This window comes from Varanus komodoensis, unplaced genomic scaffold, assembly GCF_004798865.1.
Source record: "Varanus komodoensis strain SLA01 unplaced genomic scaffold, ASM479886v1 scaffold231, whole genome shotgun sequence".
NCBI classification, from domain to species: Eukaryota; Metazoa; Chordata; class Lepidosauria; order Squamata; family Varanidae; genus Varanus; species Varanus komodoensis.
In genome coordinates this window covers 28759-54367 of record NW_025335630.1, presented here as the reverse complement: position 1 = coordinate 54367, position 25609 = coordinate 28759, and the positions used below count along the sequence as shown (strand labels likewise).

General features: G+C 63.9%; 3 protein-coding genes across 6 annotated transcripts in view; 2 read left to right on the top strand and 1 right to left on the bottom strand.

Moving 5' to 3' along the window:
- Positions 1-1852: 1852 nt before the first annotated feature.
- On the top strand, positions 1853-4575 carry LOC123024457 (GTPase IMAP family member 1-like). 2 transcript variants are annotated; one of them, XM_044432173.1, is made up of 3 exons: positions 1853-1974; positions 2862-2886; positions 3686-4575. In XM_044432173.1, the coding sequence occupies exons 1-3, from the start codon at positions 1960-1962 to the stop codon at positions 4492-4494; spliced, it is 849 nt and encodes a 282-aa protein (XP_044288108.1). In that variant the 5' UTR covers positions 1853-1959; the 3' UTR covers positions 4495-4575. The 2 variants fall into 2 exon arrangements, with proteins under 2 accessions (XP_044288108.1, XP_044288107.1); XM_044432172.1 differs by lacking the exon at positions 1853-1974 and having other exon boundaries at positions 2711-2886.
- Positions 4576-7400: 2825 nt separating this feature from the next.
- LOC123024459 overlaps positions 7401-25609 on the bottom strand; it is a 31558-nt gene continuing 13349 nt past the window's right edge. Inside the window, exons 9-14 of the mRNA XM_044432177.1 lie at positions 23592-24087; positions 22198-22280; positions 21946-22070; positions 19947-20071; positions 9420-9801; positions 7401-8312 (exon numbers count right to left, since the gene is read on the bottom strand). Of these exons, the coding sequence (XP_044288112.1) occupies positions 7678-8312; positions 9420-9801; positions 19947-20071; positions 21946-22070; positions 22198-22280; positions 23592-24087 (1846 nt within the window). The 3' untranslated portion in view covers positions 7401-7677. The remainder of the gene's footprint in view (positions 8313-9419; positions 9802-19946; positions 20072-21945; positions 22071-22197; positions 22281-23591; positions 24088-25609) is intronic.
- On the top strand, positions 17361-25248 carry LOC123024454 (GTPase IMAP family member 1-like). 3 transcript variants are annotated; one of them, XM_044432168.1, is made up of 4 exons: positions 17361-17425; positions 20545-20624; positions 21422-21470; positions 23678-25248. In XM_044432168.1, exons 2-4 carry the CDS (start codon positions 20601-20603, stop codon positions 24463-24465), a joined length of 861 nt encoding a protein of 286 aa, XP_044288103.1. In that variant the 5' UTR covers positions 17361-17425; positions 20545-20600; the 3' UTR covers positions 24466-25248. The 3 variants fall into 3 exon arrangements, with proteins under 3 accessions (XP_044288103.1, XP_044288102.1, XP_044288101.1); XM_044432167.1 differs by having other exon boundaries at positions 17373-17425; positions 20431-20624; XM_044432166.1 differs by lacking the exon at positions 17361-17425 and having other exon boundaries at positions 19762-20624.

Sequence of the window (25609 nt, the reverse complement as noted above, 5' to 3'; positions counted from 1 at the left end):
GGAGGAGCACTCGCTGGGTCGAGGGGAAGGGGGCTTCCCTGTCATCTGCGACCTTCCGCATCCCCTTGCATGTTCCAGCATCAAGTGAGGTTACGTTGCTGGGAACGAGGGTGCTGGTTCTCACCTATGAAGCCCTCAACGGCTTGGGACCTGCTTATCTAAAGGAGCGCCTGCGTCCATACATGCCCTCCCGCCGCTTGAGATCGGCAGCAGAGGCCCTCCTCCGGGAGCCCTCCGTAAAGGACATTAAGAGGGCGAGTACCCGGAGCAGGGCCTTCTCTGCGGTGGCGCCCCGACTGTGGAATGCGCTCCCCAGAGAGGTCCACCTGGCACCGTCATTATTTGCTTTTCAGCGCCAGGCCAAGACTTTTTCATTCAAATGTCATTTTAATTGTTGATTCTATTTATTGATTTTAACAACTTTGGCCAGGATATCTCCATCTGTATTTTATTGTATTGATGATATTTATTTATAAGCTGCCCCGAGGCTTAGGCGAATGGGGAGGCACATAAGTTTGCTAAATAAATGAGGGGCAGGGCTTGGCTGGGGGCAGCGGTTGTCTGTGAAATCCCGCCCCCCCCCCCACAAGCCAAATGTCAAGTCAGGCTGCCCCCTTGTCTTCGTTTTCAGCGAGCAGGATGAGGGGGCTGGATGGAGTCACTGAGGCAGCTGGTGTGAGCTTGGGTGGACTCCGGGGAAGCTGGAGGACAGGAGGGCCTGGAGGAGCGTTGTCCGTGGGGTCGGGTGGGTCGGACATGACTTCGCGACTGGCGACAGCAATAACAGCACTCCAGATGGCCTCGCGGCATCCTGCAGCCCTGCGCAGCTTTTCTTCAGCGTCACCGAAAAAGCGCCAGCTCAGCAGGGCTTGTACGACTCTGCCCTGCTCTTGCAGAGACTTTAAAATGCAACATTTATTTTTAAAGTTTTTATTTTTAGCAAGGCTTCCCATTGGTTTCACATTTTAATAGTTAAGTCGGCCAAAAGGGGACCTGTGCACTTAGAAAACAAACGGAGCAGAGTGAAAAGTCATGACAGGAGTGGGAAAAAGCGCTCCGAGAGTCCAACGGGTGTACAACCAAAGCAACATTCACAGGTTACGCAGACGCGCAGGAAATGGCAGGGAGGCAGCACCCCCCCCCCCGCAGGCGGCGCTGGACAAGGCGCTCCTCCAAGCGGTCATTCCACGCAACGTTTCGGAGGTGCAAAACACAAGGAATTGACGGAGGGCGCTTAGGACCGCACCGCACAGAAAGCGCCTTCGGGAAGGGCGCGTCTCCGCTGCGCCCCGAAGGCCAGGCCAGGCCACGGCACGCCAGGGGGCCCGCGGGGAGCCGGGCTGGCCACGCGGGCGCCGGATCGGCGCAGGAATCCCGTCCCAGGCCTAAAGCGCTGGCAGCCCCTCGGGGCAGAGCCTTCGCCTGTTCTGCCCCGGGGACGCTTGGCCGACGGCCGCATCCTGCCCGCGCCGCCCAGGCGGCCCCGTCCCGAGCCCAGCCGCGCCCTGCGCCTCGTCTCTCCCCGTCCGTCTCTCGAAGCGCAGAAGAGGGCGAGGCGGGCCTGCAGCCGCGGGGGGGGGGGGCGTGCTCTGGGGGCCGCAGCCCCCGGCAAGCCGCCCCCCGCGCTGCCAGCTTGCAGCGAGGGGGAGGGCGCCTGCGCCCGACGGAGGGGGCGGCATTGAGACGGAGGGCGAGCGCGGGCGGCGCGCGTCTTCCCCGGAGCCCTCGCGGAGCCCCGGCGGGCCGCCCCGCGCCTCCCATCCCCGTCGCAGAGACCCGCAGAGGCCCCCAGGCGGCGCCCGGGCGGGGCGGGGCGGGGCGGGGCCGCGCGCAACGGCTCGGCTCGGCCGCCGCTTTCTCTTTCCAGCGCGCTTGAAGCGCGTCCGACACCGGCGGAGCAGCGGCAGCGGGCGACCCCCGGCTCGGAGCTCCCCTCGCCGCGCCGCCGCCGACCCCCGCATGCACCCCGCGCAGGTAGGCCGGTCGGGGGGCCGCGCGGGGAGAGGGCGGGCGTCAGCCGGCCCCTCCGGGCAAGGCGCGGGGCGCCCTCGACGGAGCTGCCGCGGCGGGCTTCGGCTTTGGCCTGCTCGGCGCCGTGGGGGGCGCCGCGGGCGGGCCCTTGCCCGGCGCTTGCCCTCGGCGCCTCCCCGCTGGCCGGCCCCGTCCGGTCTGCCGCCGCGCCGCCTGCGGAGGCGCCCGGCACCCGCGCCATGCTGGGTCCGCCCGGGCGGCCGCCCTCGCACGCAGCGAGGCTCTCCGCGGGGCCGCTAACGGCGAGGCGCTCTCGGCCTCCGCCCCCCCCCCCCCGCCGCGCGAGGGGGGCCGCTTCCTTGAAGCGGGGACGGGGAGACGCGGCGGCGAAGAGCCCCCGGGAGCCCCGCCGCGCCGCCTCCTTCCGCCCAGGCAGGGGACGTGGGCCGCTTCCTCCACGTCTCGGGCGCTCCGCGGATGCCGCGCTCCGAGGCGCCGGCGCCCGCCCGGTTTCCGTTCCAAGTCCGCTGCCGGGGCCGCCCCCGAAGCAGGCGGGAGGCTGGCCGGGCTGGAAGGAGGGGCGCCCTGGGGGCCGCGCGGGGGCCGCGGCCAGCACCTCCCGCCCAAGGGCGAGCTGCCGCGGGGCAGGTGGCTGCGTTGGGAAGGGAGCAGCTGCCGCCGCAGGCGCTGCGTCTGAAATCCGCCCCCCCCCCCCCGAATCCCCACGTGCCTTTTCTCGGTGGGAAGGGCATGCATCTCGGGTGGGAGGCCGGGCCAGCTCCTCGCTCTTCCAGGCGGCAGAAGGAAGGGACGGACCTGCCTGCAGGTGCGCCAGGTTGGCCCACGGGGGGCTGTGCTTCACTAACACCATGTTCTCATCGCTCTTTCAGGGGAGGATGGAGAGGACCAGGCCAGGTACGGAAGGGGCCCTCGATCGCCTCGGGACTCATGGGCAGGGGCAACTCTGCTCACCCCACCTATTTTTGGGAGGCTCCACTGGCGCCAGCATTGGATGCCTCCCTGAGGGAGAAGGCGGGGCAGGGGGACAGAGTAACGACCGGAGCCCTGAAGAGCTTAGGACCAGGCCTCCTGAAGGACCATCTCCCCCGCGGTCTCCAGCGGAGGCCTTGCACCCACCCCACCTGCAGCAGCCCCTCTGCACTGGGCACGCATCCTCCAGGACTGCTGGCCGGGTTTCAGAAGAATCAGAATCGGAATGTGAGGCGGGACTGGAGGAAGGGGGCACGGGCCCTACCAAGACACGGAGAGGAGAGGAGAGGAGAGGGGTGGGGGCCGGGGGGCAGATAAACCGAGCCACACAGTGGGCAGGAGGGGACGCTCAGCAGAGGAGTCCCCCAGACACGGACCAGGCAGCCCCCTCTTGCCCCATGGCGCAGCAGCAGAGGGGGCAGCCCAGTCAGAGGAGGCGCCGGCTGGCTGTGGCCCCCCCGGGCTTGCCGGTGGCTTGCCGGGGCCTCGGCAGGGGTGCTTCTCGCCTCCTTCCTCTGGGAAGCCTCTGGCCAGAGATCCCGGGTGGAATGGGACCAGCCGTGTGCCTGGCCAGCCCTCCGTCTCTGTGCCCGAGTCGTGCCCTGCCTATTCCGGACTGGGTGCGTGTCCGGACATCGGGCAAGCTCTCGGAGATGGTGAGTGGGGCGAGTGGAGCCGCCGAGCGGGCCCTGCCTTCTCACAGGCGCCTCCTCGCCACCCGCAGGGCAAGACAGTGAGCTGAGGCTCATCCTCATCGGGAAGAGCGGCGGCGGGAAGAGCGCCACGGGGAACACCCTCCTGGGCTGGCCGGAGTTCGATTCCAGGCTGCAGGCGAGGCCGACGACCCAGGTCTGCCAAGGGTGCCGCGGGCAGTGGAACGGCAAGGCCCTCGTGGTGATCGACACGGCGGACATCTGCGGCCCCGAGGCCAGCACCGACGACCTGCCCTACGAGACCAGGCACTGCATTGACCTCGCCCGGCCCGGCCCCCACGCGCTCGTGTTCGTGACCCAGGTGGGCCGCTTCACCGCCGAAGACAAGGCGGCTGCGAACCACATCCTGGAAGCGTTCGGCAAGGAGGCTGCCCGGTACTTGATCGTCCTGTTCACCCGCAGGGAAGATCTGGGCACCTTCTCCGTGCAAGATTACGTGGACCGGTCGGGGAACGAGGCTCTCTGGTGGCTGGTTGAGAAATGCGGGAATCGCGTCTGTGCGTTCAACAACAGGGCCGTGGGAGCGGAGCGGGAGGGGCAGGTGAACGAGCTGATGGGGATGGTGGAGAAAATGGTGCAGGTGAATACGAGAGCCAAGTCCAAGCCGTTCTTTGAGTCTTCCGCGATGGAGGCGGCATTCGGTGCCTACCTCGACCGAGGAAAGGCCAAGGGAGAAGACTTCTTCAGCCGCTTCTGCAGGTGGATTCAGCGGCCGAGGGTCCTGCTGGGGTGTTTTCTGTCGGGGGCATTTTTTCTCCTCCTCCTCTACTATTCCTTGCCTGGGCACGGGAAGGAGCCCCAGGCAGCGAGCCGACTGTAGCCCCTGTAAAGGCCGTTAACTATCTCGCGTTTAAGTGTCCACAGAATGACGGATGAACTAATAAACTAATTCGCATAGTGACTGGGTTGGAGTGCGCAGTTTGTGTGCACAACATCGCGGGGGGTCTGGAGAACCCTCCTGTTCTTGCTGCGTCAGCAAGCGCAAGGAGGTGCGGTCTCTGTGAACGATCGATGCTCACGCAGGGCGATCAGCTGTGCATAGAGCTCTCCTCCCGGACGGGCTTTGCCCGGAATCGCGGCTTCGGTCCATTCCGTGGTGCCGTCCCACCTCAGCTGCTCTGCTGGAAGCAGGCAGGACGAACGAGGCTGGGCACCCGGCGCCGTTCGCTGCTCCGTCTCCCCAGGGGCTGCACCTGAGGCCTCCTGGCAGCCTCTGCACGACGCCTTGGAAACGGCGAGTCGGAAGGTGCCTCCGGGGAGATCCAGTCTGGCCCCTGCACAAGCTGGCTCTGCTCCTGCGGTTTCCAACATGCCCAGTCATTCCTGCACGATGGGCGGAGAGCGGGCAGAAAGCTGTGTTTCTTCCCCCCAAAATGCTAAAACCCGAGCGAGTCGCCCCATAAAGGTGAGGGGCGGGGGATTCTGGACAGGTCTGAGAAGGCCCTCTCCACGCAGAACGCAGCATTGTAGAATAGCAGAGCTGGAAGGGGCCGTGAAGGCCATCGGGTCCACTTCCTGCGGTCGTAGGACACCAAGGCACACCGCCCTACTCAGGTGGCTACCCAGTTTCTTCTTGAAGGCCTCCAGGGTGGGAGAGCCCCCCGCCTCTCCAGGCAGCTGGTCCCACGGTCTCTTTGCTCTGGCAGTGAGGAAGCTCTTGCTGATGTCCAGCCTGGATCCTGGTTGTCGAGGCTGAATGAACTATTCTGTGTCCCGCACTGGGGCATCAGCAAGAAGAGATCTCGCCCTTCTCTGTGACAGCTTGTGAGATTCTAGAGGGATGCTATCACTTGACATAGAAACATAGAAACAGAGCAAGTCAGAAGGGGTCTCCCAGGCCATCTAGTCTGACCCCCGGCTCCAGCTCCGCTCACGACATGCCCACCATGTGCATGTCCAGCCTGTCCTTGAACACCCGCACCGATGGGGCCTCAACCACCTTCCGGGGAAGTGCTTCCTGGCCTCCAAATGGAGCATTGGTTCCCTGAGCTTTGCTCCGTTAGTCAAGCCATGGAATTCCCTGCCGCGAGAGGCTCTGATGGCCACCGATTCGGACAGCTTTACATGGGGAGCAGGCCACCCCACGGGGGGTGGGGGCGCTCCGCAGCCAGGAGCCCTGAGGCACCCTGCCGGCCCAAGCCGCCATGCCTGGGTGCGACGGTCAGCCTCCCCAGAGCCCCCGCCTCCCAGCGGCTGGCACGGTTCACCTCTCCCCCCCCCCCCGGCCCCCCCCCCCCCGGATTCAGCACATGACGACCCAAGCAGTGGGGACTGACAAGGTGGGGGCGGAGGGTCTTGCGACACGACAACACACACCACACACAAGCAGAAGTGCAGAAGAGAACGGGGAACTGCATCGCAGCTCTGTCACTGGACTCGCACCAGCTGGCTCCCCTAAGACCCCCCTGCCAGTTGACCACCTCGGACGTGGCCTAACACGCCGGCGGTTCCTGAGGCCAACGCAGCATGCGGTCCCCACTGGCCTGCTCGGGCACCGCTCGGTGTTCTCCAGCAGACCCTCCAGCAGCAGCAGGGAAGCCCTCCTCAGAAAGGAACCCTGCTCTGCTCCATCCCCACAGAGCGAGCAGAGGGCCGATGGGGGACAAGGCCCGGCGTTGCCCAGGCGGAACTGGCGGAACCTTGAGCGGGCTCTCTGGGGCGCGGGATTCTGAGATGGAGACAGGCAGCGCCCCGGCAGGCAGGGGGCCGAGGCAGCGCTGGGGGGCGGGGGCACAGCTGGCCACCCAGGCAGGCAAGGCCGCCCCCCCCCCGCGGGCTCTTGCCCGGCTCCGTCGCCGGAGCGATTCAGCGAGGGCGGGGCGCACCCCCCGCGCGAGGAACGGCCCGCCCTCGAGCGGCCGCGGGCGCCTCGTTGCTTCCGCGGTGCGCCCAGCGCCCTCAGCGCCCCCGCCGCCGGAGCAGGTTCGGCGAGCCCGCGCGCCCAGCTGCCCCCCCGCCGCGCCGCTGCCCGCGCGCCCCGCCCCCGCCAGCCTCGAGCCCCCCCCCCCCGGCCGAGCGGCGCCGCGAGGGGGGCCCCGTGGGGGGATCGGCCGGGCGAAACCGAAAGCGCCTCGGCGCGTCACTTCGGGGAACGCGGGCGAGGCGCGGGAAGGGCGGCTGCCTCGCTGGCTTCCTGCTTGTTAGCGGACGAGCTGGGCGGAACAAGATGGGCCCACCGGGGGCAGGGCTGGGTTGGGGCCGGTGCTGGGGCAGCGTGGAGTCGGGGGGGGGGGGGGAAAGGTTGCAAACCCCCGGTACCCCAGCCAAGGAGGGGGGAGAGGCGGCCCCAGCAGTGTCCCAAATGGGCCGGGGGGTGAACATGTGCTCAGGGGAACCGAAAAATGGGAAGGAAACCGTATTTTTTCTGTTCCCTTCGTTGCAATACAGTTTTAGAAAGAACTCTCGGCATGCCTGGAATATTTTTCTCTTCTGACGGAAACAGTGGTGTTAACAATGCGGAGCCTGCGCTGAGCAGGGGCTGGTCCTGGCGCCCCCCCCCCATCCGCTGCAGATTCTGGTCCTGTGAGAACGAAATACCAGCCGGAAACAGGCAGAGTCCAAGGAGCATCTGCAGAAGAAACAGGTCGGCCTGCAGCAGCGGCCCCCGACGCCCCCCCCCCCCCCGCCCAAGTGGGCGCCTTTGCGTCACCAAAGACCATTTTGGCGAAGAGTCTGGCAAAATGTTGAATGCAACTCCAAAAGAAAGACCATGATTCACACAGTTGCTAATTTTGGATTAATTTTATTTTGCGTTTGGTAAACGAAGGTGACCGCGAATGGGGGTGCAGTCAGAAGCCGGTCAGAGGGCGCTCAGGCACCTCCTCCTCTCCGCGTGCTTCTCAGGGCAGGGCAGCCGCCGGATGGCCAGGCAGGGGCGCCTCCGCACGGGAGCTCGGCCGGCCGGCACTTCTGGGGAAAGGCCCCCTCGCCCGCCTGCCTCCCGGCTGCACGGCCTGCTGGGTTCACTGCGGACACGCTCCCCCTGGGCTCCGGGGCCCGTCTGCTACAGCAGCGAGCAGGACCCCCTGGATGAGGTGTCCTCCTCGAGGGCCGCCTTCGAATAGTACGGCATGTTCGTGTTACTCCTCCGCATGCCGTCGATCACCCCAAACAGTTCCGTGACCTGGCGCGACCTTTCCGGCTCTTCGGCCAAGTTGTTGAAGCCAACACATCGCCCTTCGGCCAGTGCCAGCAAGTCCCTCAGTTCTCTCCCTGCCGAGTCTATGAACTCCTGCAGAGGCGTGCCCTTCAAGTAGTCTGTGAATGTGAACAGAACGACCAGGTGGTACCTTCCTCTTTTCTGGAAAAGCTTTTTCACCTGCTGCATAGTTTCCATGATATCCCGTGAGAGGAGTTCCACCTTTATTACCCAGAGTATCACGTGGGGTCCCGGCCGGAGAAATGCGATGCTCAAATTCATGTGCTCCTTCATACATGTTAGTTTATTTCTTGTTTCACAGAAGCCGGGCGTGTCGACAACTTCCACCTCCCGCCCCTGCACAGAGGCGTGCTCCTTCTGGCAGCAGTCTGTTACCGAAGAAGCCAAGCAGGATGATCTGAACACATCCCTGCCCAGAATGCAGTTCCCTGTCGAACTCTTCCCGGATCCCATCCTGCCAATGAGGACGATTCTCAGTTCTGTGTGGGAAGTGAGAGAGATTTGGCCACATCAGCAGAGCTCCCACGACCACGTGAAATGCCCAGAACAAGCCGGTGCCACGTATGGCTTCACCTACAGGTGGCCCAGCTCTGCCTGAGAGGCGCCTCCATCACACAGAAGCCCAGGGTGGACACAGCGTGAACAAGGCATTCCTTCAGAAACACGATAAGGCACAGCACGAGTCACCCTCCGTGGCCGCAGCGCAAGGAGCGACCGCGAGCCTCTGTCCGAAGGCAGGCTGAGCGGTTTCTGGGAGAAAGATACGGCTTTCTCTCACGCTGAAAAGCTCGGGAAGGCGGCCCCCGGCCCCCGGCCTGCTGCCCCTGCTCCAAGGCGCCCCCTTTCTTTTCTTGCGGCCTGGAGGGTGCCTGGAGCAGCGCCACAGCAGAAGGCCTGGAGCCCCGGGCAGGCCGGTCTGGGAAGAGCCGGCCTCTCCAGCCCGGGTCCCAAGCCATCCAGGGCCTTGCCAGGCCACAGCTGCCACACGGGGAGTGATGCGCGGGGGCGGCCCACGCAGTTCGCGGAGGGTGCAGCGGTGAGCCAGCCGGGCAGTGCCCCGGAGACGGACCACCCAGGCCGGACGACCACTGGCCCAGCCCAGCCACCGCTGCACAACTCCGGGCCCCCTGGTGGCAGAGCTGGGTTCAGGCGCATGCTCGCCCCCGCGGGGAGCGCAGCCCCTCCTATTGAGGCGGAGCGCCATTTCCTGGCCTCCCAGATTGGCCTCCCGGAGGGCGTCCCCGGTCGGTCAGGTTCGGCCTTGGCACCAGGTGTCCGTATCCAGGCAACACTCGGCTCCGTTTCCTTGGGCAGCCGACCGGGCCGCTTTCTGGAAACTCGCGCTCTGCTGGGAGGGGAGCCCCACATCCTTGTGCCCTCTGCATCCAACCCACATCGCATGGGAACCGGCAGGGTGGGGGCGTCCCCTCTTCCCCGGCAGCCTGGCCTGGGGGCTCCCGTGCCGGGCTGCGTCTGGGAAGACCCGGGGCTGCATCCCTGCTCAGCCGGGAGTCCAGGGCGGGACGGGGAAAGGGGAGCTGGGGCCCTCAGAGAAAAAAGCGGCTGGAATGCCAGTGAACACACACCACGGGACGTCCGTGGCCGGTCTGGAGCAGAGCTCGCCACGTCGTGGCCCCCAGCTGCGGAGCCCTTCCTTTCCTGGCCACTGAAGGGGCTGGTGATCCGGGGCTGATGTGTCTCTTGCATGGAGGACAGCAAATGAGAGGAACCCCGGAAACACTCAGCACCCGGCCCATTCTGGAATCTCCCCAGAAGGGACGCGGTGGAGGCTCTCCAGCCAGGCACGCCACCCGATCCGTTCGCATGGATAACCTGAACCAGCAGGTGTTTCTGGGGCATCTGTGGGGGAAGTCCCACATCCCACAGGTGTGCTTCACGCAGCATATACTCGCTGAGGCTGCAACCGCTCCCAGGAGACTCACTGTGTGACATGTTATCCACCGCAGCCTTCAATCACGAGCTGCCACAACCCTGGAGAAAGACAATGAAACCACTTGGTAAAATTCCCAGCTCGCAATTCTGGACGTGTCTCCTTGCCAGATCCCCGGCTGCGCAGCAAGCAATCCTCCGTGGGGTCCCGGGAGGCCCTCCCCGCCGCCGCGCGATCTCCCTTTGCAGTGCCTCAGAACCGGAGTGTCGGAAGCGCGACGCGGTTTCCCTTTTACAGGGTGGGGCTGGGCTCGCTTTGGCTCGGCAGACGCTGAGTGCGCTTGAGCAGTGGGGGGGGAGGCTGCCCTCCGGATTCTGTGATCCGCCCCTCCCCACCCCTGCTGGCCCTGTGGCTGCAGTGGCTTCCTCTTTCCCAGGAGTGGGGGCAGGGGCGGGGGGAGCACGAGGGGCCTTCCCGCTTGGCTGCGTGTCTCGCGCTTCTGCAGCCCTTTGAGCCGCACAAGAGACCCCCACGCACATGACCCGGGTACGGTACTGAATCTGCCTTGGTCACCCTGTACGATGACCTGTGCAGGGAGAAGGACAGGGGGAGTGCGTCCCTGTTGGTTCTCCTGGACCTCTCAGCGGCTTTCGATACCATCGACCATGGTATCCTTCTGGATAGGCTAGCGGGACAGGGGGTCGGAGGCACTGCTCTGCAGTGGTTCTGCTTCTATCTCAATGGCCGACTCCAGAAGGTGGTGCTGGGGGACTGTGGCTCTGCGCCATGGCAGCTATGCCATGGAGTCCCACAGGGCTCCATTTTGTCCCCTTTGCTGTTTAACGTCTACATGAAACCGCTGGGAGGGGTCATCCGGAGGTGTGGGCTGCGGAAACATCAGTACGCCGATGATGCCCAGCTCTACCTCTCGTTTTCCACCAATCCAGGTGAGGCAGTGGCTGTGCTGAACCGGTGCCTGGCCGAGGTGATGGGTTGGATGAGGGCCAATAAACTGAAGCTCAATCCAGACAAGACGGAGGTCCAGTTGGTTGGCGGATCGGGCTTCGGAGAGGGTGAATTGAACCTAGTCCTGAATGGGGTTGCACTCCCTCTTAGGTACAAGGTCCGCAGCCTGGGAGTGCTCCTCGACCCAGAGCTTTCACTGGAAGCTCAGGTGACAGTGGTGGCGAGGAGCGCTATCTTTCAGCTTCGGCTGATCCATCAGCTGTGTCCCTACCTGGAGTACGACTGCCTGGCGATGGTGACACACACGTTGGTGACTTCCTGCCTTGACTTCTGCAACGTGCTCTACGTGGGGCTACCCTTGAAGACGGTCCGGATACTTCAATTCGTTCAAAATAGAGCTGCCAGGCTGTTGACGGGGACTGGGCATTATGCTCACATGACTCCAGTCCTCCGTCAGCTTCACTGGCTTCCCATTGAAGTCCGGGCCCAATTCAAGGTGTTGGTGATCACTTATAAAGCCCTAAACGACTTGGTTCCTGGCTACCTGAAGGAGCGCTTATGTCCATATATGCCCAGCCGCCCCTTGAGATCTGCGGGAGAGGCCCTACTCCGGGAACCCTCCGTGAAGGAAATTCGGAGGGTAGGTACCCAGAGGAGGGCCTTCTCTGCGGTGGCACCCAACCTATGGAATGCGCTCCCCAGAGAGGTCCGCCTGGCGCCGTTGTTATTTGTTTTTCGGCGCCAGGCGAAGCCCTTTTTATTCAAGCGTCATTTTAATTGTTAATGTTATTTTATTTTAAAGTTTTTTTTTTTTTGGCCAGGGCGACTTATTTTATACAGTTATGTGTATTTTATATTGTTATTTATGTATTTTATTTATTTGTAAGCCGCCCCGAGGCTTTGGCGAAAGGGGCGGCCTAGAAATTTTCTAAATAAATAAATGCTAAGAACGACCACCAGAGAAGCACTCGCAGCTGGAGCGAAGTGGCAGCTTCGGCAAGGGCGGGAAAGGGTGGTCCAAAGAGCCCCGGAAGGGCAGGGCGGGGGTGGTCGCGCGCGCCGGAACGCCGGGAGCTGCAGGCACGCGCCCGGGCTCCTTCGCCCCGGGCCGGTCATTCCGGGGCTGCGCTTGCGGCCATGCGCTGCGCTGCGCGGCACGGAAGCCTCGCCCGGCCGGCGCCACGCAACTCGACTAAGCGCGCGGAAATGGGGCGACGCGCGTGCGGCGGCCGCCAAAGAGGCCAGCTGCCTGTCCGGCGGGGAGGGGCCGGGAACAATCCCCCCCCCGGGGGCAGAGCTGCGGTGGCGCTGCGCCGGGAGCTCCGCGGGCCAGGCAGCAACGCGCGAGCGCGGATCGGGGCTGGAGCGCGAGGGCCAGTTGCGGCGCGGGCCTGCCGAGCCCAGGCGAAGGGCGACCGGGAGGGCCCCAGATTGCGCCTGGTGTTGGGGGGCTTCTCCCCCCCTTCCCCCCCCCCGTGAGGCGGAGGCCAGGTGCGAGACGGAGAGAAGGGGCGCCTTCTTCGTGCCGCGCATCATTTCCCACTGGAACGAGCGCCCGCAAGGGGGCCAGATGGGCGCCGGGGATCCGGGCGCTTGCAGCCGGCGGGCGGCGCTGCTGCCGGGCTGCTTGCGGGTCTCTCGCGGGCCCCGGGCGACCGCCGTGCGCACGCGAGCCTGGGCAGATGCCGGCAGTGATGAGAGGCTTGGGGTGGGGGGGGTACGGCATGTGGGGGGCTGCCCGCCGCCCCCCGGGAAAGTGCTCGCCGGACGCTGGGCTCCGCGCAAGAGCTCCGGGCCCCCAGTCTCCCGCTTCCGCTCCAGCCTCCCGTCCGTCCCGCTCGGGCTTCCGCTTTCACTTTCTCTTCCCGGCGGAGTTGCGTGTTTATGAAAAATAGAATAAAATCCCAAGCTTTGGCGCCGCCGCTCCCTGGCGCTTCTTGGCAGCTGCCCCGGCGGCGCGCCCCGCTCCCCCTCCCCCGCCTCCCCCCGCCTCGGCGCGCGCCCTGACCGCCCCCCCCGCCTCTGGCCTGCGCGGCTCCGCGAGCGGCGCCCCCCCCCCCACTGGCGAGAGACGCGGGCGGGGCGGGCGCTCCGGGGGGCGGCCACGGGCGGGGCTGCCGGGCGGCCAGCAGCCTTCGGAGGCAGGGGCCGTGGTGCCGTGGGGGCAGCCGGAGGGGCGCCTGCCCTCGAGGGGAGGGATCCCTGGAGGCCGCGGCAGGAACGGCGGCTGGGACTGCCCCCACCCCGCTCTTTTAACCTCGGTGTCCAGCACGAGCGAGGGAGGGGTCAGCCGTGGGGCCGGTTTCCGATCCTCGCCATCTCCCCTACCTAGCCCTCCCCCCCGCCTCCCCGCAGGCAGCTGCAGCGTCTGAGCGGCCGATCTGTGCTTCGCGTGGGGGGCGGCGCAGGGCCTCTGGGCACGTGGGAACGGACGTCTCTGGCCTGCAGTCGCCCACGAGCACCCCTGTCCGTAGGCCACAGACTTGGTGGCCGCTGTGCTGGCCGGAGAGCTTCTGGGCGCCAGAGCCCCTCGTAGACAAGGCGCTGCCTGGGGGCGGGTGTGCGTGGGGGGGTCAGTCCCTCCCGCTGGTGCGGGTGGTGCATAGCGAGGGTTTGGTGGAAAGCGCAGCCCTGACTGGACTCCCGTCTCTCTCCCCAAAGGCACCTTGGTAAACATGGTGCCTCCAGGTTCACTGTATGCGATTCGAAGAATCGTGGAGCTGGAAGGGGCCGTGAAGGCCATCCAGTCCACCCCCTGCTGTTGCAGGACACCAAGTCACACCACCCCACTCAGAGGGCAGTCCAGTTTCTCCTTGAATGCCCCCATTGTGGGAGAGCCCCCTGCATCTCCAGGCAGCTGGTCCCACTGCCTTATTGCTCTGGCGGTGAGGAAGCTCATCCTGATGTCCAGCCTGGACCTGGGTTGTCGCAGCTTGAATTAATTCTTCCGTGTCCTGCACTCTGGCGTCAGCGGGAAGAGATCTGGGCCTCCCTCCCTGTGGCAGCCTCTGAGGTCCTTCTAGAGGGGCATCATGTCCCTCCTCCGACTTCTCTTCTCAAGGCTGAACATGCCCAGTTCCCTCAGTCTTCCCTGCTGAGCTATACTGGATCAAGGATGCTGGCGCCCCCTTTTCCCTGCATGAACAGGTCAGCCTGGGAGGGGGCGCAAAGGTTTAAGAGCCCCCCCCCCCCAGCACCATGGGAATGAACTTGCTTTGCTCCACTGCCATTTGTAGTTTGATCATCACCATCCTCAATTTTATTTCTTTATTGCTCCATGGCCAAAGGTCTCTGGTCAGTTTACAGCAATCTAGAAAACAAACAATGTCACATCGGAAAAGCCACGTGACTTCCCAGAACGGAGCCCCGAGAGCCCTTTCACTTCCGCTGCTCCGGCATCTGCTGCTGTTTGCCTGGGCTCCACCCCCCCTCGCTCAGCCCCCCGGCAGGAGCGGCCCGGCAGCTGCCTGAGCGTTGCATCCTGTTGTGGACTCCTGCTTGGCCGCGGATCTGCAGCCATTCAGATCCTCCCCACTTGCAGTGCTGTGAGCCAAGCATCCTCCATCTCAGAGACATGGAAGCATGGAGACACAGCGGGTCAGAAGGGGGCACCTGGGCCATCTAGTCTGACCCCCGGCTCCCGCCAGCTCCCTCAACTCCTCCTCATATATCATCCCTCCCAACCCGGCTCCCCTCCTAGGGACGCTGTGCTGGGCCGATTCTAACCGGCTGCGTCTCTCCCATAATGTGGAGCCCAGAGCCGGACACGACACTCCTGTTGTGGGTGCACCAGAGTTGTGTGGAAGGGTGTCAACACCTCCCAGATCTGGAAGCCGCACTCCTGCCTGCGCATCCAAGGGTTGGGGTTCGCCTTCTTCGCTGCTGCCTCGCACTGCCGGCTCTGATTCCGCCTGCTGCCCACAGGCGCCCCGAGGTCCCTTTCACAGGAGCTGCTCTCCAGCCGCGGGTCCCCCGTCCCGTCCCTGCGACGCCTGTCCCTGTGCCCCAAGTGCCAGGCCTGACTCGCATTGAACGCCACCCCGTGGCCCCGGCCACTTCCACAGTATGGAGTTCCTGCTGCTCCGTTGTGGCCACTGCCCCGTTTTGGGACCACCTGCCACTTCGATCAGCAGACTGGTCAGCCCCTCTTCCACGTCCAGCAGAGCCAAGCGCAGGGAGCCAAGGGTCAAGGTGGAGGCCAGGAAGCGCTTCCTGCCGGTCAGGACCCCGAGGGCGTGGAATGGGCTTCCCCGGGAGGTGGTGGCACCCCATTGGTGAGGCTGTTCAGGGACAGGCTGGACGTCCACACGGTGGGCATGTTGTGAGTGCAGCTGGCTGGAGCCCCGGGTCAGACTAGATGGCCCAGGAGGCCCCTTCTGCCTCTCTCTATGTTGCTATGTCGTTGATGAAAAGATTGAACAGGATCGGGCCCAGGACAGAGCCCTGGGGGACCCCGCTTGGCACTGGCCGCCATCCCGAAGATCCCCCACTAATGGTTACCCTCCGCTTTCCGTCAGTCAGCCGTGCCCTAATCCATCCGGCAGTGCTTTGGTGTATCCCAAAACTCCCCAGTTTCTCCACCAGGACCTCATGGGGCACTTGGTCAACGGCCTCGCTGAGATCCTGGTGAACCACCTCCAGCGCCTCCCCTGCATCCAGGCACCTTGAAAACTTGTCCAACAATTCCACAAGGATTTGGAAGAAACGGCCTCTTGCTTCCAGACTCTCCAATGCGCCGCTGAGTCCCGGGAGCAACTGGGCGACGCAGCTCTGCGGCTCGCAAGTGCTCAGTTGGACCCCCCATCCCGGACCCCCATCCCACAAGGGAACAGGCAGCCATGGGGCTTGGAAAGCCCATCTGATCTTCGGGGAGGGGGGGGCTCCCGGCCTTCACGGATCTCCCCTGAGGGATACCAAGGAGCTCTGGGGGTGGAGGGGGGCGCAGTGTCTGAAAGCCCCCACCCCTGCCCAGTCCTCCCCCCATGGCACAGGGGAAAGAACTGCATCCAGGGAGGGCAGAGGGGAAGGGGGGCCAGGCAAGGGGAGGGTCCTGAAGCAAGGAAGCGGCGCCCTCTTTTCCCTGCAGAAGCAGGTCAGCTGGGGGTGGGGGGGGCAAAAGGCCCACTTCAGAGCCCCCCCACAGCCCCCCCCCCCCAGCAGCATGGGAATAAACATGCTTTGTTCCACTGCTAGGTGTAGTTTTGTCATCAGGGTTTGGGTCATCATCAATTTTTTTTCTTATCTGTCCCCCACCAACGTTCTCTGGGCAGGTGAGAGCAATCCATAAAGAGGCTGGACGTGCACATGGTGGGCATGTCGTGAGCGGAGCCGGCTGGTGCCGGGGGTCAGACTGGATGGCCCGGGAGGCCCCTTCTGACTCGCTCTGCTTCTATGTTTCTTTGTTTCTGTGTTTTTAAACAAACAATGTCACATCAGCAAAGCCACATGACATCCCAGACCGGAGCCCCGAGAGCCCGTCCGGTTTCCCTGCTCCCAGATCCTGCTGCCCTGTTGCTCAGCTCCACCCCCGCCTCGCTCAGCCCCCTGGCAGGAGCCGCCTGAGGGTCACATCCTGTTGTGGACTCCTGCTCAGCCGCGGATCTGCAGCCATTCGGATCCTCCCCGCTTGCAGTGCTGTGGGCCGAGCGTTCCCCACCCTGTCGCGATGCCCCCGGTTTCTTTTCCTGCTGCAGGACTCGGCATTGGTCCCCGCCGAGTCTCAGTCGGTTGCTTTCAGCCCAGCGCTCCATAGAATCATAGAACAGTAAAGCTGGAAGGGGCCACGAAGGCCATCGGGTACAACCCCCCCGCCCCCACCCGCTGTTGCAGGACACCAGTTTACACCACCCCATTCAGAGGGCTGCCCAGTTTCCTTTTGAGTGTCCCCAGTGTGGGAGAGCCCCCCACCTCTCCAGGCAGCTGGTCCCACTGTCGTCTTGCTCTGGCAGTGAGGAAGCTCTTTCTGATGTCCAGCCTGAATCTTGGTTGTCGCAACTTGACTTGATTATTCCACTTTCTCCATTCTGGTATCAGTGGGAAGAGATCTTGACCTTCCTCTTTGTGGCAGCCTTTGAGGTACTTAGAGAGCCTGCACCCAATTTAAGGTGCTGGGGATGACCTTAAATTGGGGCTTGGGGCCTGGATACCTGAAGGAGCGCCTTCTCCCGTGTGCCCTCCCGCCCCTTGAGATCTGAGGCGGAGGTCCTGCTCCGGGAGCCGTCCTTGAGGAGATCAGGGGGTGGCCTTCCCTTTGGTGGTGCCCCCTCCGTGGAATACGCTCCCCAGAGAGGTTCGCCTGGGGCTGATGCCATGTGCTTTTCAGCGTCACGGGAAAATCTTTTTATTTCCCCACTATTTTAATGCTCCGTTGGTTTTAACTGGGGTTTTGATCTTGACTTGCTGGATGCTGTTTGCTTCGTTTAGTCTGTTTTCTTTGTATTGTAAGCCGCCCTGACCTCGGGGCGGGCGGGCGGAGGGTGCCCCGGGGCCGAGCGGCGTGGCGGGGGGCTCGCCGCTCGCCGCGCTGGGTCTGCGCGGCTGGGGCGGCGGGGGGGGCGGTGCCGGCAGCCTCGGCGAGCGGGGCGGGAGCCGCGCCGCGCCGGGACTTTCGCTTTCGGCTCAGCGCGCGCGGCCGCTTCCTGCCCCGCGGACCTCGCGAGGCAGCCAAGCAGCGCGCCCCGAAGCGGGGGCCGCCCGGGGCGCGCGGAGGAGCCCCCCGCGCCAGGCTCGGCAGAGGTAGGGCTGGGCAGGGGCGGGCAGAGCGCGGCTGCCTGGCGGCCCGTTGCGGGCGAGCGGCGCGGTCCGGGGCTGCTCCGGGGCGAGGTGCCTGCGCAGGGGAGGCGGGCGAGCGGCGGCCGCGGGGGCCCGCTCGCCCCGACTCGGCCCCGGGCTCCGGGATGCAGCGGGGAGACGGCGCCCTGCCGGCCAGCGGGGCGCCCACGCCGCAGAGAAGGGCTCGGCCACAGCGGCGCCCGGAGGGGCCGGCACCGAGCCTTTTTGCGGGGGGGGGGGGCTCTGTGCCCCGCGCTCCGTCTCCCCCGCACGCCCCTCGTTGCCTGTCGGGACAGCGCGGCCGCATCGCGCGTGATCTGAATGGAAACGCGCCTGCTGCACTACAGCCCCTGGACCCGCTGCGGGGTCAGCCGCTGCGTTGCCCCCCCCCTTCTCCAGCCTGGGAGCCCCGCTCCATCAGCCCCACTCAGGAACTGGCCCGGCCACGGCTCCCTTCCCTGCGCTGCCCCCCCCCCCCCCCCCGCCAAGCCGGGACCTGCCCCGGGGGCTGGCTGTGCAGGCTCCTGGGAGGTGCACTGTGCTGGGGCTGCCGAGGGACCTGGGGGGCTTCCTTAGCCCCGCTCGGGGCATTTTCCTCTGGCCGGGCCTGAGCTGCACCTCTGAAATGCGATGGCCCAGGAGGTCGCGGCTGGAGGTGCTCATGGCGCCAGCTCTTCCAGACCTCTGACTGCTGGATCAAGCCATGGATGGCCCCGTTGCCGGGCAGGCCGGCAGCCCATGGTGCATGGGGAATCCCACCCCCGAAGAAGCTGCCTGGGGGGCGGTGGGGGCATGGGCAAGCCCGGCAGTTCTGCCTCTGGGGAGGCCTCGCCCCCCTTGTCCCATCAAGCACGGAAGAGCTAGCGGGGAGGGTCCTCACCCCACGTGGCCCGTGGGCCTTCCGGGCTCGGTAGTGCCTGCTCTGCCGCACAGCGGGGAGGGCCGTCAGCCGTCACTCCCAGTTTGCTCATTAATCCCTCGGGATTAATTAAGCAGCTCAAGGCAAATGCGCGAATGAAGGGTGAGTGGCCACGGACGAGATGCTGGTTGGTTTGCTTCCTGTCCACACTGTCCAACCACCAAAGCTCTCTGGGTGGGTCATGGCGACATATTTCAAAAAGCAATATAAAATACACCATTAAAGCGTGTTAAATATCATAATGTTTAACAATACCAAATTAAAAACAGAACATTATATGAAACTGAAAAGACCCCATTAAACCCTAACCACTGGCATTCAGGAACCAACCGAATGCCTTGCGTTGGAGGGCAGTCTTCCCCTGGTGGCAGAAAGGCAGTAAAAGGGGGGGGGGCTTCCCTGGGTAGCTTGGTCCAGAACTGGAGGGCCTCCACTGAAAAGGCCCTTCTCCTTGTTGGTGCCCCCCAAGCCCCCCCTGGAGACAGCAAGTGGAGGGGGACCCCAGAGCCTGGCTGCAGTGCCGGGTCAGTGGAGGCTGAGAGAGACGGCCCACCAGGCTAAAAAAACTGCTATTTTTAATCTTACATTATACACTAGTAGGACTCCTTTCATATATTTTGAATAAGAGAACAGCCTCCTGCAGAGTCAAAGTCAGTCCTAAAGGGCTCCATCCATTAAACAGCAAACCCCATAAGTTTGTCAGCAGTAAAAGCCAATGAATCTACCCACGTACCATTTAATGCATAATTTGGTTTTCTTCAGAAACTTTTCTTTGAATTATCCATGGTTGGGGCGGGGGGAACTCAGTAAATCGGAGGTACCCTTTGTGGATCTAGGTGCCTTTAGTGCCTGATTAGCAGATAAACGGTCAAGTGCTGTGAATTGTGACAGGTCCCAAGCGCAGCTTTTAACATTCAGAGGAAGGAGATTACTCTGGGACAAGGACAATCTTTTCAGTAGCGTTTGAGTCACCTGAGAGGAAGCTTGTTTCCAGAGGAAGGTAGCAATTTACTTAACTAGCTGATTTATTTAACTAGCTAGCGCTGAGTTAAGTGAAGTGTGTGAAGTGGCGTTCGAGCAGATGAGCGGCTGTGCCAGCCCATGTTGTGAGGGACATGGTTCAAGAGCCACGTGCGGCTCCGGAGCCGCGGGTTGCCACCCCGGTCCCAGGCCATGTGGTGCTCTGTAGGTCAGAACCAGTACGGAACTGCATTTGGAAGCATCTAGGCAGCCAGTGCAAGCTGGCGAGGACTGGTGCTGGGTGACCAGACCATCTGGCCCCGCTCTTAATCTGGCTGGGGCCTTTTGCCAAGCTGCGGCTTCCAGACAGTCTTCAAGGGGACCCTCACAGCACGCACGGCCATAATCTAGCACAGAGACCACCGGGGTGTGAAGCTGGGCTGTCTCTGCCCAGACAGAGGTGTGGCTGAGCCTCCAGCCAGCGATGGTAGAAGAAGCGCCTGCCACCGACGCCGCCTGGGCCTCAAGTGGCAGAGGAGCACCCCGAGCTGCGGCCCTGCTCCTTCGAGGGGGTGCCACCCCGCCGGGAGAAGGTTGCGTTCTCGCCGTCCGGCCGGAAGAACCTCTCGCCAGCGGCGCTTCAGCCTTGTCTGGACTGGGCTCCGCTTTGCTCGTGCCCGTCCGGCGCGCTGCTGCGGCCAGGCACCGCTTCCGTGCACCCTCGGCCTCCCCTGCGGAAGACGAACGTGAGCTGGGCCCGTGTGTCACTGGCACACGGATGGCGATGCACTGCTTGGGGTGCGACCACCGCTACAGACTTGTGAGGCTTAATTCATCTCTTCGCCCTCGGAGGCAGAAGTCCCCATGGATTTAGCAGGAAGGTGGTCCCTCCGAGCCCCACAGAGTTATTCTCCAAGAGACATGCAAGCAATTGCGCCACGTGCTGGTTTTTTCCCCCAAGAAAAGGCACAGTGGAAACTTGATGGTTATGACACCAACAATAACAACGATGTCCCGCTGTTTTCTCTCCTCCCAGACTTAGAAGTATCTGGTCGTGCCCTGTTTTTCACTCCGTTGTTTGCTTTAATAGGAATTTTACAGGATTGGGATTTGGAGGTATACAGGTACAGGCACTGCAGCAATCAAATGCTTCTGGGGATAAAAGCTTTTATCCAAACAAGTTACAACTTGCAACTGTTTGCAGGGACAAATCCCAGGAGCTTGTTCTTTTGTGGAAAGAGCAGCACCACTGAAAAAAATATGGATTACCAACCAATTTCGCAGGTGAGCCTTGCTGCGAGGTGGGCCTGCGAGGGGGCGGGGTTTGAACATGTGGCCCCCCGGCAAGCGGAGCGGTGTGGCCGCGGCCCAGCCAGGCTCCCCTCTGGAGACCTTCGGAAGCCACAGATGCGCAGCACCTGCGCGTGTTTAAAAGCTTCCCCGCGCCCGGCAGCTGGCTGTACGGCAGCGACACACAAACGCGTCCTCCTGGGCGTGGGGAGAGAGCAGTGCTGAAACGCCCCCTTGTGCTCCGGAAGCGCTTTTCCGTTGGGCCACGAGGTTGGTTCCTTTCTCAGGCCTGTTCCAGCCGGGTTGGATGCAGAGCTGGCAGTCTGCTTTCAGTCTGCTTGAGGCTTGAGCCCCCCTGTGCCCCCCGAGAGCTGCTGCTAAGGGAGCCACGGGGTGTCACTGCAGGGCGGTGCTGCTGGCCGGTCAGACCGCCGGGAGCCCCCTGGAGCCGGGAGGAGTGGCCCACCTGCCCCGCCCCAGCAGCTGCCGGCTGTGCCTTGGCAGCACTGGCCCGGACGTAGAGTGGATGGGGGTGCAAGCCGCCTGAATTCAGACGAACAGTCTGCCCCCCACTCCAACCCCCCCCCGCATGTGTGGGAGAGGCATCGGCCCATGCAAAGAGTTGAATCCGAACTGGAGCGTTCCCCTCGTGCCCTGGACGTGGTTGTGCTTTTTTTCTTTTGGGGGAGGGGGTGTGTGTGGAGGGGGTCACATTTCTCACTGACCTTTGTGCTTTTGTTTAAAAACTGGAAGCTGCTTGTGGCTCACCTGCTGTTATCACACCGTTTCAGAGAGATGCTGAGTCTGCCGGGGAAGACCAGGGCGAAGCGTCAGATCTGGGTGAGACCGCTTGCAATCGACCTCAGGGTCTTGCTGCTCCGGGCCCCCGCTTTGGGGGCTCTTGCTGCTCCCCGGGGCCTCCCTCCTGCTGTTTCCAGGCTGCAGTTGTGGGTGGGGGGGCACTTCCAAGCACCCCGGCTGTGCGGTGCAGCCCGGCCGTATGGAGAAGAGCCTCTTTGCACGTCTGCCTCCGGGGCTGGCAGGCTGCCAAGCTATGGGTAGGCGCCCCAGGCCCTGCCCTGGGATTGGTTGCAGTTAGTGTTGTGTGGATTCCCTTTCGGGAGGCCAGAAGGGGGCCATTCATGGACGTTCCCCAGAAGTCTTTGCTGCGGATGCAGCTTTGCACCCACGCGCCGTCTTCAGGGAGGAGCGCGGGGCCCCAGCCCCGGCCCCGGCCCTTGCCCTGCACGGGGAGGCCCGCCCGGCCCAGCGATGCTGCAGTGGAGGCAGCGGAGCCGCACGGTCCACGCTCTACCTCCTGCGCGGCCAGCGCTCGCCAGGCTCAGGACGGACCCCGAGGGCCCCGAGAGCGAGGCGGAGGGCACGCCACTTCCGGTCGTGCCTCCGTGCAGCGAGCCGTAAAGCAACTCGGAAGGGGCGCTTAGAAACATGGAAAACAGAGCGAGTCAGAAGGGGCCTCCCGGGTGGAGCTGGCTGGTGCGGAATCTGCGACGAGGTTTTGGGGTGGCTGGATGCGGGGCACGCGGTGGAGGTGCTTGACCCGGACCTCAGCAAGGCCTTGGCCAAGTGCCCCATGATGGAGATCCCGGTGGAGAAACTGAGGAGTTTGGGGATGGACCGACGCACCATCTGATGGATTAGGGCACGGCTGACTGACGGAAAGCAGAGGGTGACCATTAGTGGGGGATCTTCCGGATGGCGGCCAGTGGCAAGCGGGGTCCCCCGGGGCTCTGTCCTGGGCCAATCCTGTTCAGTCTTTTCATCAATGGCCTGGCGGAGGGGGTGGCCAGTCTTGCAGCTGATAGTAAAACAGGGGCCGTGGCCACAACTGAGGATCATGTGCTCTGGATCCAGAAGGCTCTGGACAGACTATGGAAGTGGGCAGGAGACAACAGGGTGGCGTTCAGTGTGGAGAAGTGCAAGGTCTTGCACTTGGGGCATAGGAACGGGTGTCACAAGTACAGGTTAGGGGACAAGTGGCTGGAGAGCAGCACTTGTGAAAGGGACTTCGGGGGGCTGGTCGACTGCAGGCGAAACGTGAGCCAGCCGTGTGATGCGGTGGCCAAGAGGGCAAACGCCACCCGTGGCTGCATAGCCAGAAGTGTGGCTTCTAGATCGAGAGGGGTATTACTACCACTCTACACGACTCTGGTTCGAGAGCAACTGGAGTATTGTGCTCAGTTCTGAGCCCTTTGTTACAGGAAGGATATAGCCAGGTTGGAGTCAGTGCAGCGAAGGGCCACAAGGTTGGTGGCTGGTTTGCAGGGGATGCCGTACGAGGCGAGACTGAGGGAACTGGGCCTCTTCAGCCTGGAGAAGAGGAGACTCAGAGGGGATCTGTTGGTGACATACAGGTATGTGAGGGGGTATCACACAGAGGTGGGGAGAGACTTGTTCTCCCCTGCAGAGGAAGGCAGGATGCGCTCCAACGGAGCAAAGCTCAGGGAACCCAGGTTCCATTTGGATGCCAGGAAGCACTTCCTGACAGTCAGGACCCCGAGGGGGTGGAATGGGCTTCCACGGGAGGTGGGTGAGGCCCCATTGGTGAGGGTGTTCAAGGACAGGCTGGGTATGCACATGGTGGGCGTGTCGTGAGCAGAGCCAGCAGAACCAGGGGTCAGACTAGCTGGCCTGGGAGGCCCCTTCCGGCTCGCCCTGTTTCTGCTTCTGTGACCCCTCCTCTTCCCAACACCAGCCTTTGTTGGCAGCTTCCGACTGCAACCGTCTCCTCGCAGAGCGCAGGTCAGACGCAGCGGCTGCAGCTCTTGCTGCTCTCCCTGCTCCGTGAGGCCGGGGCCATGGCCATTTCCGGCACGCCCCTCATCGCGTGCCTTGGGAGCCCTCCTGCCCAGACAGGCGCCAAGGAACATGCTAAGCCCATCGCTGTGTGCATTGGATGGATCACGGCCGGGTATCGTGTCCCCGTGAACATCAGAAAACCGAGCCGCCGTCGCGATTCATGCGGCTGCCTGTCCCGTCCTGGCGGTGGCCGGCCTTTTCTCTGATGCTTCCTTCATAATTCACAGAGGACGGCCGAGGATCGGAGCTGAGGCTCATCCTCGTCGGGAAGAGCGGAGGTGGCAAGAGCGCTACGGGGAACACCCTCCTGGGCCGCGCGGAGTTCGACTCCAGGCTCCAGGCGACGGCCACCACGCGGCAGTGCCAGAAGGCGCAGGGAAGCTGGAACAGCCGGTGCGTCTCGGTGGTCGACACATCGGATATCCTGGACTCCAAGGCCTCCGTCGAGGCGCAGATCCGGCGCTGCGTGGAGCTCTCCCGGCCCGGCCCCCACGCGCTGCTGTTCGTGACCCAGGTGGGCCGCTTCACCGCCGAAGACAGGGAGGCGGCACGGCGAGTCCAGAAGGTGTTTGGAACTGAGGCCAGGAGACACATGATCATCTTGTTCACCCGCAAAGAAGATCTGGGAGGGATGTCCCTGGAGGATTACGTGGAGCAGTCACAGAACGAGGCTCTCCAGCAGCTGGTTGCGGGATGCGGGAATCGCGTCTGCGCGTTCAACAACCGGGCCGTGGGAGCGGAGCGGGAGCAGCAGGTCTCGCAGCTGCTGGGGATGGTGCAGGGGCTGGTCCGGGAGAACGGAGGCGGCCATTACAGCGGCCAGATGTATGCAGAGTCCAGGATAACCCGTGCGAAGTGCAGTTCTTTCCCGGGAGAAAACAGATGGGCTGGACAACGGGCAAGGCAAAGGAAGATGTTGGGATGTTCCTTGAAGGTTGCAACTGCTGTTTGTGGCTGCAGCTTGGTGGCTTTCCTGTTGTGGAAGCTGGTTTCTCTCATTGGAGCAAGCTTGTAGCCGCGGTTTCCAGCCCTTTGTTTTTGCATCAGTTCAGTGCCCCCCCACTGCCCTCCCCCCAGCTGCAGAGTTTGTGCTGGCCCCTCCAGCAGGGCCAGAGGACAGGCCAGTGGAAGGCATGATGGCAAGGACTTGCAAGGGGACCCTGGGCTGGGGAAAGGGCCCGGGCCACCCCTCATTCCCAGCGCAACGAGCCCTGTGAGCTGGGGAAGCGAGCTTCTCCCCGTCCGGTGCATGAGGGAAGGCCGCAGCAGGGCGCCCTCCTGGCTCAGCAGCGCCCACCGCCACCTCCCTCTCTCCTGCGGCACCGTCCGCTCGGGCTCTCGGGGCCCTTCCTCCCTGGGCGTGCGAGCCAGCCTCTGGGGGGCCTCGCCAGCGTCCAGCGTCCAGCGTCCGTCGGCTGACTTGCGTGGCTGAGCGATGCTCTCGAGGGACCTCCGCTTGCATCTTGCCCTGGCATTCCGGGGGGCTGCCACATTTTAACGCATATCGCGCCGCACACCCCACATGACGCAGGGTGCCTGCGCAGGTCCACCCATCCCTTTCGTGCTTGCGGATGGCTGTGCGTGGAACGACCACACGTTTCGGCATGTCCCGGCCCTGCCCATTCTCAGGACCTACCCATCATCGAAACCAACCTCCGCATCAGCAGCTGTGGGTAATCTGGGGCTTCCATGACCAGAAACCGCCCCGTTGTGCCCCTGCTCAGATTCCTGGGGCAGGCGGAGTCAGGCTGTGGCCTGAGGGCACCGCGACCTTGCCGCTTGGATGTGCGCCTGGCGCCCTTGCCCAGCTTTGCCGTGACGCCCAGTGGCTGTCCGGGGCCCCTGGGGTGCAAAGGGCACCTCCCTGCCCGGGCGCGTCTGCCGCTCGCAGGACGGGAGAGCAGAGCTGCTGCCCGGCAGGTGAAACGGCCCCAGCCCAGCGTGCCCACAAGGGGGGCGGGGGCGGACGCCATCTGCCCCGGGGGGGCCGCCTGGAAGCACCCCGCCGGATTGGCCCGGCTCGTGCAAGGAGATGGGGGACGCCGCTGGGCCAGAAGGACGCCCAACGGCTCCTGGCCCGAGCAGGAAGGCCTTCCTCAGCCCTGCGGCGGGTCTCCGGGCTGCCCCTGGGCCGGGCCGCCCTTGTTCTGGCGGCCTCC